The 13,884-nt window shown below is 34.5% G+C and overlaps 1 protein-coding gene across 1 annotated transcript; it reads left to right on the plus strand.

The window, feature by feature from the left end:
- Positions 1-1,339: 1,339 nt before the first annotated feature.
- On the plus strand, positions 1,340-11,096 carry LOC129228639 (uncharacterized). Its single transcript, XM_054863322.1, has 4 exons — positions 1,340-1,489; positions 4,481-4,533; positions 8,151-8,267; positions 11,031-11,096. Exons 1-4 carry the CDS (start codon positions 1,342-1,344, stop codon positions 11,094-11,096), a joined length of 384 nt encoding a protein of 127 aa, XP_054719297.1. The 5' UTR covers positions 1,340-1,341.
- The last annotated feature ends 2,788 nt before the right edge of the window (positions 11,097-13,884 follow it).

The following is a 13,884-nucleotide window of genomic DNA, read 5'->3' on the forward strand; positions in this document are numbered from 1 at the left end:
AGGTAGATTTTTGAGTGAAAATTTTTTCGCGAATACAATACTTCCTTTTTTATAAAAGCAGAGACTAACATGGGTATCAGAGAGAATATACTTTATTGACTTAATTCAGTGATTTATAATTTAAAGGTTCATATATCGCTATTCGTCCATCAAATCTTCTCTCACAGAAGCAGGAAACTTTCCTGGTTTTTGCCAGGTACAGTGAAACGTGTGTATAATGTTACTGTCTCTGTCTATAGCGACATTTTCATGGGTCCCCAGCAAAATATCAGCATAAATAATCTAACTGTCTATAACGATAACCTGTCTATAACAATATAGTATATAATAACAAGATAACAAGAGTACAAAGATAACAATATAATATAAAAAGTATCGTTTTAGACAGGTTTTACTGTATGTTATTAGCAGAAATTAGACACAGTAGCTGCCCATTATTTTCTAGAAACGCTTCGATGAATGAAGAAAGAAAAAAATTTAAATTTCAAAAAGCATCACTACGTTTCAAGGCTATCTAAACAATGGGGTGGTTTCTTTCAGTCAAAAGTACTACTTTTTAATCACTGAAATTGATAGAAGGAGTAAAAAAAAATAACATGGAGCCAGAAAATGTTCTTGAAAACAAGGCGTGGTCCTTATGACGTCACAAATGATGCAATTTGGCGCATATTTCTACCGCGTTTCCACGTTATTATAATCAAGAAACGAATTAAATATTGCGCTCTACGTTTGCTATCCACCATATCGTTGCCAATACACGTGAGTAAAGTTGTGAATTAAATATTTTGCTCTGTGATTGGCAACACCGAATGGCATTTCATCATTTGTGATGTCACACGACAAAAACGTAAACAATGAAAGCGCACCAATTTAAGTACTTTTTTTGTAAATATTAAACTTAAACAAATTAATTAAAAATGGTCAGATCATATGTTTTTAAGCATGCTCTTTCAGAAAAAAATACTTTTAAAATTTTGGAAACGACCCCATTGTGACAACAACTGTCTAAACAAGACTATGTATGCAAACATGATGTCAGTCATTTAGATAATATTTTTCATGACAATAGATTTTAAACCGATACAAGCTGTATCACTGTTTTTCCGGGAAAACGCACAAAGAGTTACATTCTCACGCGATAAACGTATTCATTTATTTTAAAGTTCGAATGAATAAATTCCGGAAAAGATCCAATTATATCTTTTAGAAGAGGATGATGTTGTCCATTGTTAGCATAAACGTAGGGAAATAGTAGCTGTTTGTATTAAAATTTTTGAATATAAAATTAATAGCTGATAAAAGGATTGCGCTGCAGTTTTTTTACACATTCTGTTGAAGATCATGTTATCTAAAACAGTGATATTTCTTTTTGTGTGTTTAAGTGTTATTCATGGCTTTCGCTCAAAAAACTTTGGTTCAAAACCAGAAACTTCGGCAAATGAAGAAGAAAATGTCTATCCGTGTTACCGAGATGTTAATTGTGCATTAGGTACGTGAATATTGTTATAAACTGAATAAATATTAAGAAATAAGATTATAATACTACGAATGTTTAAATTAATTGTTGTGGGGAAGTTATCACAACCAAGGGTGCCCATATAGGGGGGCAAGGGGGCTCAAGCCCCCCCCATAAATAAGAACTTCCTTGCCTTTAGTGTTTTTTCATTGCAAAAATGTATAAAAATTTATTTTCCAACCATTAATGAATAAGTTATTAAAAATATCAAATTTTAATATCTCTAATCTGTACTGAAATCGGTTTCTAAGGGGAAAATATTCGGTTGAACCATTGGGGAAAATTTTGAGTCCCTCCCCCTAAAATTTTACATATGGGCGCCATTGATCACAACGTGGAACACTTGGCGAGTTTTCAGAAGTTTTTGATCAAACTGGTTAAAACAAACCAAATAATTTTCATAGGAACATTTCCAAAAACAATATTGCCGAAATTTTAAATTCAAGATTTTATTTGTAAGCAAAATTAATCATTGAATAAGACTAAAATTTTCATTAAATTGTACAAAGAAATCGTTAGATTAAACCATGAAAAAAAAGTAAATCCACCAAAAAAAAAAAAAAAAAAATACTAAGCTATTAAAAATCCATTGAAATTTCCATTAAAATGCAAAATTAAAACAAGATGAGCTGAAATGGAGCAATGAGATTTTTTGGAACCAATTTGGTTTATTCTACCTATGATGATGATTATTATGGTTGTTATTATTACTAAAGTAGAAACTCGCCCGTCAATGTCTGACGGGTGAAAATTGCTTCCACATTTGTACGAAGACATTGCCTGTTTGGTGACATTTTGATCCTTGAAATTGTAACCCTAACTACAGTGGACGAACCCTAAACTTCAGTAGGTAGCGTTCATTGTTGACCATTTTTTAACACTCTTTTATTATTACCTGTATTTTTATTTTTATTTATTTACCTGTATGTATGTATGTAACTTGTAACGGAATCTTGCAGCTCAAATTTCACCCACTTCCTGCGATCGGATTCTTTTGAAATTTGGCACGCGACCTCAGACCCGATGACAATGCAATATTCTATAATCAAATTAATTAATTAACTCTTTTAATTGTTAGAATCCTCCAATTTTAATCAATATTTTGGCATAAATCCAACAATGTGGAAAAGGAAAAATTTAAAAAAAATGCATTAAAAAATGCTCGCAAAAATTATTTAAAAATATCTACAAAAGCCTTTAATTTTTCTGCATCAGACAAAATTTGTTCCAATGTTCCAAGGTAATTAGAACATGAAATATAATTGTTTTTAACTAATTTCATGCTAAAATTTAGGTGAGCCTTCAATTGGAAATTCATTGCTGATCAGACCATTGTTGAACAAAACTTTTATTCAAATGCATCTCAAATTTTCAAAGATTTGTTTTTAATAGTTTAAACACCACATGCAGTTTCAATTAGCATTATGGTTTGGTTATGCGATTTACTTCATTTTGCTATTTTTTATAAGATGAAAAAATAAATCTATTATTTTGCAAATAGCTCCTTGGATTGAAATGACATAATTGAAGCCTCTTGGCACATTTTGACACGTTTAAAAAAAATTTAATTACTGATTCCATCAAAGAAGAATTAGTAAACGAATGGCGGTGTTACGTTTCTTTGAGTTCGGAACCAGTAAATTAAATTGGCGCTCTGGTCTCTGACTCTATTTTTTTTCCGCTTTGGCCTCTGACTCCAGTATTACTTCTATAGCAAACAAAAATGCTCTCATTCAAATGAGATTTATGTCTTTTGTGCTCTTTTAAATAACTGTAAACATTTCTTCATGTTGTACAGAGAAGTCAATTTAAAAATAATAATAATAAATGGTTAAAATAATTTTCCCTTTTGGGGGGTGCCGGGGCCCCCTAGTCCTTCTTTAAATTCCGCTATTAAGTAGGTGGCGCTAAAATCAGAGGAAATATTTCCCTATTTCACTTTCCCTGCTGTTTCACTTCTCAGCACACTCCCCTACGTACTTGCAGTTCTGTTTTAGCTTAGCTATGGTCCTGATAGCAAAGATGCTTCAGAAGTTATACTAGTAATTCAGGAAGATGCCAGCTATAATTCTAAACCTAACTAATTTTTCTCTGAAGGTTCCTGATTCGTTCCAGCTGGGCTGGAACGAATCTGGATGGCTCTTAACTGGAAAATTTCTGAATTCTTCAGGCATGAACAAATAAAGAGGACTTCCACCACCGCATCTCCACACCAACTCACACAGCTCCCTCTACAAAATCGATAGGTCGAACCCTCTTTTCAAAATTTCGCTTGCCCTTTCTTCGAAGCTTAAGTCAAATATAACTACTGTCTGTCCACGGATTGTATGGAAAGTCAAACATCCGTTTTACAGCCGGAAATGGACAAATCTATTATTTTTAGCGATATCAGCTTTTGCAGAAGCAGAGTCTCATTCAAATGAGCGGAATACACGCATCAAATTTGGACTTTTCCCCCTCATTCAGACAGATTCGTCTCATCTGGACGTTTGAAAATTCCATACAATCCGTGGTTGGACAGTATAGTTGGACCAAACCTAACCAGGCAACCAGGCAGAATTGTGAAGGCTAAGCAGATCCTAACTACAGCAGGTTAGGTTTGCCCCAACTATAGTTAACACGAACCAGGTCAAAAGAACCCTACAAGGGGCGCAATGAACCTCGAAATAACTTTTTTTATAGCCCAATTTTTGTATTTTACTTTAATTGTTTTTTTTTTTTTTTTTTTTTTTTTTTTTTTTGCATGTTTGAGTACAGTATCCTGAACAGATTAGTATTTATTTATTAGTATTTATTTCTTACACGTACGTTCTGTTATGAAAACGGCATCATTTACTTTCATGAGATATTTTGTATAAAATTTCTAAAATGGATAAAACGTTTTTGTTTTTTCATGTTTCTTTGTGCATCGATCTTTTTTTTTTATATAAGTATTATAAAAGTACCCCTCATTATACTTTTTAGGCAAGGAAGCGAAGGATAAGGCAAATGAATGTTACGATTATCTTAGTAAAGAGGTAAGGTTTTAGGATGTTATTCCAGTACCTTCAAAGTAAGTAATATAGGTAATTACTTTTTGTCACAAAGTATTGGATGTTTTACGACTCTTATTGGTCTGTTCTTTAGAAAACAGCCTTAAAAAAAGAAGAAGAAAAAGTAATAAAATAAAATTTTTATTTTTTTTTCCTGTTATACGATCGTTTTCCTCGGATAATTTAACTTTAGTTTTGTATGCTTACCTTTCTTTCGGATGAAACGAGACAAAATATTTTGTGCAGTGTTTCCAACACTAACAGTAAAAAAAAAAAAAAATCCGAAACAAAAAAAATCCGAAACGTCACCCATTACTTCCGGGTAACTATTCACACACACACACACACACATATACACACTCATATATATATATATATATATATATATATATATATATATATATATATATATATATATATATATATATATATATATATATATATATATATATATATATATATATATACTCTATAACAAAAAAGTCGACGCACCAGGAAGGAGTTGTCCGATTGACACGAAAATTGGTGGATAGGAAGACACTGTACAGAATAGTAATTGATTAAAGTCTCAGAACAATTGAATAGTTCATGTCAGAGTTACAGTAAGAAATTCAATACAGTGTTGACCTGCCTCTAGCCTGGATACAAGCCGACGGGGTATAGGCCAATCAAGCTCCCGGATGGTGTCCTGTGGCATTTCCTGCCAAATTCGCTCCGATTGTCGAACCAGGTCATCAACATTCCGTGCCAGATGCAATCGCCTTCCCATCATATCCCAGACATGTTTGATGGGAGAGAGATCTGGCGATCTGGTAGACGAAGGAAGTGTTTAGCAAGCTTGCAGACAGTTCATAGCAACACGTGCCGTATGTGGTCTCGCATAGGTCGCAGGATGTCGTCGACTTACTGCTGTGCTGTAAGTGCACCTCTAATTACGACCAAAGGGAGCAGGTTATCAAAGGAAATGCACCCCAGACCAGTTGCTGAGGGCCGGTGTGGAGTGCAATAGTTAAAGCAGGATCCCCCTCTCTCCTGGGTGTCTCCAAACACGTCTTCAAAGATCGTCAGAGCACAGTTGGAAGCGGGATTCGTCGCTAAGGACTATACGTCCCCAGTCGGCATCATTCCAACTTGATCAAGCCATGCACCACTGTAATCTGACTCGGCAGTATGCAGGCGTCAGTGGCAGGTGGCGTAACGTTCGGTAAGAGGGTAGATTTCGCTGTCTCAATCGTTTGTTAATGGTCTTGATGGACACTGGTGTTTGGTTTGAACGTCGGATGGTTGATAGAGATGAAGAAGCCGCTGTGACAGCTGATCGGACAATCACTCTGTCCTCACGATCTGTATTGGCCTACTTTTATGCTGTTTTAAAAACCTTTTATTGCTCAAAATGGGACTTCAAGGTGATAAATAAAAAATATTTAAAAAAGGTACATATTGTATCATTTCCTAAAGTTAGAAAAAAGCTATTCAACTCAATTCAAATGAACGTTTTACAATCTGTGGTATGTAAGATTTTAAAGGAATATAGGAGGACTGAATAAATAAAAAGTAACAGAAGTAAACGAGGTAGAAAAATTGTAACACCTGGCAGAGCCAAACCCAAATTAAAGTAAATCGTCCAAAATAATCGTTGAAAAATGCTTCTTACGTCCATAAGTGTTGGAGAGAATGTGTAGTTATCTTTCGACGCCAACTACACTTGGACGGTTGCATAAACTGCAGTTTTAACTGCAGATGTACGAAGTTAAGACCAAAGATAAACATGAATCAGAAACGTGCACGACTCTCCTGGAGCAAAGAGAAGCTCATACAAGGGCAACAAAGTAGGAAAAATGTTATATTCAATGATGAATCTTTTTTTGAAATATCTGTGAACAAAAAAAGGTGTTCGGGTTTAATGTTTAAAAAGAAAAGCGTATGAGAAATCTTGTGTAAGACGTTGTCTCCAATTTGACACATCCGTTTTGGCTTGTTGGTGCATGATGAGGGCTGCTGGAATTGGAAGAATATGTATATCTTAAATTAAAACAATAAGTGACTTCCGCTGTTTATCAATAATACTGCATGAGATTTCATCTGCGGCAAAACAGTTACTCATTTAGTGACGCATTTTATCTTTCAGCAAGATTCTACTCCGTGTCACATCTCTAAATCGACTCAGATTTTAAACAGAAAGAGGATCGGTATTAAATTGGTCAAGCAAGTCTACCAATCTTAATACGATCAAGACTTTGTGGTAAATCTAAAGAAAGCGGTTCAAGACCTGGTGCCCGCCAACAAAATTGAGCTCGTTGCCGCATTGAAGAGGGTATGGAAACAGTGTCAGAAACGATTAATATAAACAGATGTTAGATTCCGTGTGTGAAAGGACTAAAGCATTGAATCCAGAAAAAAATGACCCATTCTAGTATTGATAGTGCTTTTTTTTTGAAAGTGTTTCTCCCCCTTTAATTTGAATATTCTAATTTTTTGACTCAATGTAAACCTTCATCACTATAAACTTTTGAATTATTCTAAGTTTATTTTTAATTGAGTATATTTGAAATGAAATGCACACTTTAAGGTCTAAGAAAGGTAGCACGTTCATTTAAACACCTAATTTACACTTATATTAGGTTAAAATAAACTTTTCTCCAATAAAGAGAAGTATTCGATTATTTTAAATTTGGGTTGTAGCATGGCACCTTCCTGATTTACCTAAGGCTCCTATAAAAGGGGCGCTGACTTATTTGACATTTTGAATCCAAAAACATCGAGCAAAAAAAATAGTATTTCTGCAAAAGCCTCATTGCAGAAAACTGGTGTCCAAGCTTTAGGTGTTGCCTGATTGATGATTGATTATTTTGTTCTATAGATGCAGACGATTTAATTAATACAAATTAAAAACCAATAAGGTGTGAAAATGAGGTTTATTACAGTAAACATTAATTGATACATTTTTGTTGTATTTGTGAACTAAGTAACTTTTCTAGATTCACCTTAAGTGACGTTTTACTCAATATCAGTTGTTTTACGACATAGCAATCAGCAAATATTATAACGCATTTTTAAATATTAGAAACGAGGTTAGATCCAATTTTATCTTGAACCAAGATGTCAGATAAGTCAGCCTGTCATTTTCAAGGGGCTCCAAATGCGCAATTGCAAGCATTTTCAGATCAGAGGTAAAGTTGCAAGTATGTATCAAGAATCTAAATATCCTGCACTTCTTTCAAAACTGCGGAATTCAAAGACTTATGCACTTCTTTCGGGAACTATAGTCTGTTTCGAACGGCCGTCATTGAGCTGAAGCCGATACACTTAATGAATAACCTCAGTTTATCTTTAACCTGGAAGATAAAAACATTTTTTCACAACAGTGAGGTGTTTGTCTCTTTCAATTTTTAGCAATTCAGGAAACTTTCTGACAAAGATACTTGATTTTCACAGGATATCAGGAAGTGGATGAAAACCTGTGAAATCGAGAAACATTCCACTGAAATGATCAGAAACGTTTCGGAATTTTTTTACAGTGTTATACAGTTTTCTATTTCGGAAGAAACTAACAAAATGTTATTCTACTTGTCTACTTATATCGTGAATATATGTATTTTTAGAACTTGAAACTGGGGATAGATTGGCTCGAAGAAAGCTCAAAGATGATAATCAGTAAAAAAGACAGAGAAGGAGCAATGGAACAATTCTGTGAAATGGAAGAAGCACCACGCAGTGGCGTACCAAGACAGATGGGGGCCTGGGGCGCTACTCGAAATGGGGGCCTACCTGGTATTAAAACTGAAGTTTCTCAAACTATGTGTACGTACCATATATTACAATAATTATTTTAAGTGGTACATTTTTACATATTTCAGTAGTGTTGGTTTGATTTCGGACACTGTTGTAAATACCACGGCAAAACACATGGTTTTAAGTAAAATTAAGTAAATACTATATTTTTAATAAAATTGTGCTTTGTCAGAAAATATCAAAAACAGAAAAAAGTCCTAAAATTATATTGTATCTTAAAAATTTATTGCATCTGAACATCCAAGTACAGTGAACAGAAACGTTTACGCATTCCAGATTTAATTAATTTTAGGATATAAATTTTCTTTTACAGAAAAAAAACCCTTTACTATTCCTTTGAGTAAGACACACCAGTTAACTATTTACCTGATAACATCACCTAATCTCAGAGAAAAATATTTTTAAAACATGCTTACCGAAATAAGGATGAAATTCACACGTTCACAGTCTAAATAAAATTTTTCTGCTAGGTCTCACTCAAAAAAAAAAAAAAAACGCTCTTTATGTTTTTCAGACAAAAAAACTCTGGTGTGACCCTATACTTGCCTGGTGCGTTTGATTGAAGTGGAGAAAACGCTCCGCGCGGCTTTGCTGGTAGAATTAAAAATATTTAATGTTCGACAGAAATTAAGACAAAAAAATTTTGCGTATGCGTGGGTTTAACTAACTAATCCGATTTCTAAAGCGAAGAGCGTAATTTCCCCCGATTAGTAGTGTATGAATTAAGACTAGACCATCGTAGTCTTAATACACAAAACAAAACATAAAACAGATATTTTAGCTGTATACTGTAATGATCAAAAATTATAAACGTGCATCTGTTATGCATTAGTTTTTTTTTTATAAATTGTTTGGAAAAAAAAATGCATAAAACTTTGCTGAAAGCACTTAACAAAATAAAAGCAAATGATTTTTATTGGTTTAATTAATTTAAAAATAAATTTGGGGCCCCCATTAAATTCGTGGCCCAAGCGCTCATGTACCTTTGTACACTAGGACGAGTCACTGAAAAAAAGTCATATTTAACAAAATTTATGATATATACTCGCATATATAGGTAACTGATTAATATTTCTAATCATGATGTATATGACAGATCTACTGGAAAAAATAAGATACAATTTCAGGGCTTATGTCAAAGCGGGGCCTGTGGGACATAATTTGCCCTCTCTTTGTTTAGGCAAGAGTCACTGAGAAAATATTCATTCTACATAAAAAGTCAACTTTTTATTTATCTAAACCATGACATAGGCACGTCTGGCGAAAAAGAAAACGAATTAAAATTTTGGGGCCTATGTCAAAGCGGGGCCTGGGTATCATAAACCCTCCATTGATCCCGAAGAGGTTATTGATTGTATCCCTGAACAAATATTTGGTCTTTAAAAAAATTATGATTTATTAAGCCAACTTGTTTAAGCATTCAAACCAAGATATGCGACAATATTGGTGAAAACCAAAAATTGAAATTTGGGGGCCTATGTCAAAGAGGGGCCTGGGGCGGACCGCCCCCTCCGCCCCCCCTTCGGTACGCCACTGGCACCACGTGTAAGTATTCCATTTCCTTCTTTTAATTACGAATAATTAATTAAAATATAGAACTTTCTTTGATTCTTAACATTGTTACTTTCGATCAAATGACATTCTAAGAGCAATAAATAGTGATAAAACAGTACTGCTTATGCATGAAAATTATACGCTGATGGCAAGTTTTGAAGAATAGAAATCTTTTTGTTCCACAAAACGACTATTGCGTACCGTACACGGTATCTGCGCACCAGGGGCGGCGATTCGGACTAAAAAGAGGGGGAGGGGCAACCCCCCCTGAAACCATAGGATTTTTATCAAAAAAATGAAAAAAAAAGAAGGGGGGCGTACAAAATATTGCTAAGACTCGTTTTGGGAGAATATGAGAGTTAATTGATGCAAATCTAACAGCTTGACTCACGATTTTCTTAAGATTTTGATGAATTATGTAAACAATAACTTTCCTGGAAGAAACACTTACAAGGAGACGGCACGAAAGTGGGGTCGGAGATTTGCGTCAATTTTTTTTTGTGGTGAAAGAGGACCGTTAGTACCTTACGTGGTTAAAGTAATACGACACAATACTCAAATTATGAGAAAAGTCGATTTAAAGTCGCCATGGAGTCTCCTAGGCACCTTACGAGTTTAAATGTCAGTCTTTTGAGGAGCTGCCGCTAGCCTAGTTGGTTAAGGCGCAATCTTGTGCTCTAGAGATAGCACGATCGAATCCACTCTGGGCCTTTTTCTTTTCTCTTCTTTTTTTTTTTTTTTTTTTTGCTACCACAACAGTTAGTGGTAATGAAGTAGTGGTAAGATGAAAAATATGAATTGTTTTTAAATTGTTTTGCTGGAAGAAAAAGAAAATAATTTTAAAAAATGATGTAAATAAATTCTTGAAAATTATGTAGGGAAGAGAAACTATTCTAATAACTGCTGTGATAACAAAAAAAAAAAAAAGATTCGAATGTCCTATGAGCAGATGTTCCTTATAACCGTAAGGGGACCACAGGTCAAAAACCTTTACTAGGCAAATCAAACCGTACAGAATAACGAGGAAGAAGGTTTATCAGTGAATGAAAAAGTTAGCGATCCTTGGCAAAAATAAATTTCAGAAAGTAATATAGGGTGAAACGTGTTACCACTAATTGTTGTGATAGCAAAAAAAGAGAAAAGAAAAAGGTCCAGAGTGGGATTTGATCGTGCTATCGCTGGAGCACAAAATCGCGCCTTAACCAACTAGGCTAGCGGCGGCTGGTCAAGAGACTGATATTTTAAACTCATAAGGCGCCTTGGACACTCCATGGCGACTTTAAATCGATTTTTCTCATATTTTTCTGAGTATTGCGACGTATTACTTTAACCACGTATGGTACTAGCTGTCCTCTTTCATCACAAGAAAAATTGACGCAAATCTCAGACCCCACGGTCCTGCCGTCTCCTTGTTAGACACGAATTTGACTTACATTATTTACCCTAAAGTATTTTGAGATGTCACAAACACTTTGTAGTAATATCATTAAGCAAGTACAGGGTGATCATCGAATAAGACCTTATTTCAAAATTAAATATCTCTACAACAAAGATCAAAAACAATTCAGCGGTAAACTCTACGTTTATTAACAAAAATGTAAAAGTGGTGCACAAAAGTTTTGAAAATTTAGTTACGAAAATCGTCAACAGATGACGCTCTGAGCTCAAAACTCTTCCTCTGAAAGGAATCTGAAAAAGAAAAAACCGAACAAAGTGAAGCAGCCTTTGCAAGCAGAATACAATTTTTTAAAATACTCACCGTTCGAAGCAATAACGTGGCGTAAACAAACAGTGAAATTTGACATGACGTCCAGCAATGTCTCAACGGAAATGGAATCACATGCAAAACCATCAACGATTCAAGCTCATATAGAGTAGTGGTATTGTTTCCACAGACACTGTCGTTCAATGCGCCACACAGAAAGAAGTCACAAGGAGTCAGATCGGCAGAAAATGGAGGCCAATCTATTATTGTGTCAGTAAAACAAGTCAATAACTGGTCAATCCTCCAACGCTAGTTGATTGCTGACAAAAGTTTAACGTAACGCTCCAAACGTAACGTTCCAAAAGTTTAACGTAACGCTCTGTAGAATATTGAATTGGTTTTGAAAACCGCGACGTGCTGCCGTAGGACTCTGTTGTAATCGGAGGAATTCCAAACATGTACCAAAACGGAACGTATATCAAAACACATGTTCTTCAATGGAATACATTATTTCAGTTTCTTAAGCTAGCCTCTCTTCACTATCCAACAGTCGTACTGATCGCTTCATACTTCAAAGCTCATTTTAAAGGCTATTGATGGGTCATTGTGATTACAGTGCTATCTGTTGACAATTTTCGAAACTAAATTTTCTAAAATTTTGTGCACGATTTTTACAGTTTTGCTAATAAACGTATCGTTCAACGCATAATTTTATCGATCTTTGTTGTAGAGATATTTAATTTTGAAATCAGGGCTTATTCGCTGATCATCCTGTATGACTTGCATAAGTAAAACAATTGATTTACTGACGTCTAAACAATGAATACATAAACTAAAAGTTACTGCTTGTGCTAAATAGCGTTTCGTAAACAGATATAAAAAGTAAAACAAATAATTATGATCTGAACATTTTGGCACTTCATATTTTTTTTATAATTTCTAAGTTTTGGTTCCTAAATTGGAAAATAAAAATATAAATGAGCTATAAAAAGGTAGAGTGCCCCACCCGCCCCCCACGCGGAGTGACGGAAGACCCCACACGGAACTCCCACTTAGTGAGGAGGTGCTGAATACGATGAGCAGCAGAACTATATTGGAACATATGTCAGTTAACGCAATGCTGACGCACTACGTGCACACAAAACCCAAAAACAGATGGATGCGAAACACGTTACAGATTTATACATTAAGGCGATTTCACACAACATTGTAGTCGTTCATCTGTTACAAAAAATCTCCTATCTATACTAATATTATAAAGAGATAGTGCGAATTTTTGTATGTTTATAAGCTCGAGGTAATCTCCGGAACCATTGCACCTATCTGAAAAATTCTTTCACTGTATGAAAAGTGCGTTCTTAACTGATTGACATAGGCTATACATTATGAATATATGCATTTATACTAACTTTTTAAACCAATAGTTTGTCTTCGCTACCAGTTTGTGTTTCGAACTGCTTTATTCTTATACATGTAAAAACTACCGCCGTTTGTCCTGCAATTGCAACGAAAGAGTGGGTAAAGGTTCTCTTAAAACTAAATGCAGAGGGTTGAAAATACATAGACGAACGAAAATCTACAATGTCAACATAAGAATCGCAAAAGAGTGATTCCGTACCAACTCAACCACTTGGGGTTGCATGACCGACACGGATTTTGTTTAAATTTGATACACAGATTGATGATATAGAGGCATAGAAAAGTCCAAATTTTTAGGTTTCTGCTCCTCTCATTTTTTGAACAACAGGTCCTCGAAGTTTGTCCACCCGCTGAAAATGCCAAAAAATTGATGTCATTTAGTTTTTTCTTCTTAAAAATTCCACTCATGCAATATAGAAGTGTTTGGTATCTATGAAAACTAGTCACTCCAGGCATTCAAAAAAAATATTACAATGTTTAAAATGAAAACCGTACACTACTTTTCTAAAAGTAAGGTACACTACTTTTCTAAAAGTAGTGTACCTTAAAAGGTTAAGGTACACTACTTTTAGAAGTTGTCACCAAAAAATTTGATTTTGTCGATTTCGCTGAAATTGAGACATTGATTCCAAAAAAAAAAAAAAAAAAAAGGGGGAAACAAAACCAATGGTTTGCTTACTTTCTGGTAGTGTACTGGTGTTCCCTATAAATAATTACAGAATAAATTATTTGGATTTCACACTCCGTCTTGGAAATATTTAAAATGAAAGACAACCCATAAGGCAAAAAAAAAAAAAAAAAAAAAAAAAAAAACGAAATTTTGACCATATTGGCAGCTATTTTTCTCCTAAAGAGAGAGCATTAGG

The sequence above is a fragment of the Uloborus diversus genome, chromosome 8, assembly GCF_026930045.1.
Source record: "Uloborus diversus isolate 005 chromosome 8, Udiv.v.3.1, whole genome shotgun sequence".
NCBI lineage: Eukaryota > Metazoa > Arthropoda > Arachnida > Araneae > Uloboridae > Uloborus > Uloborus diversus.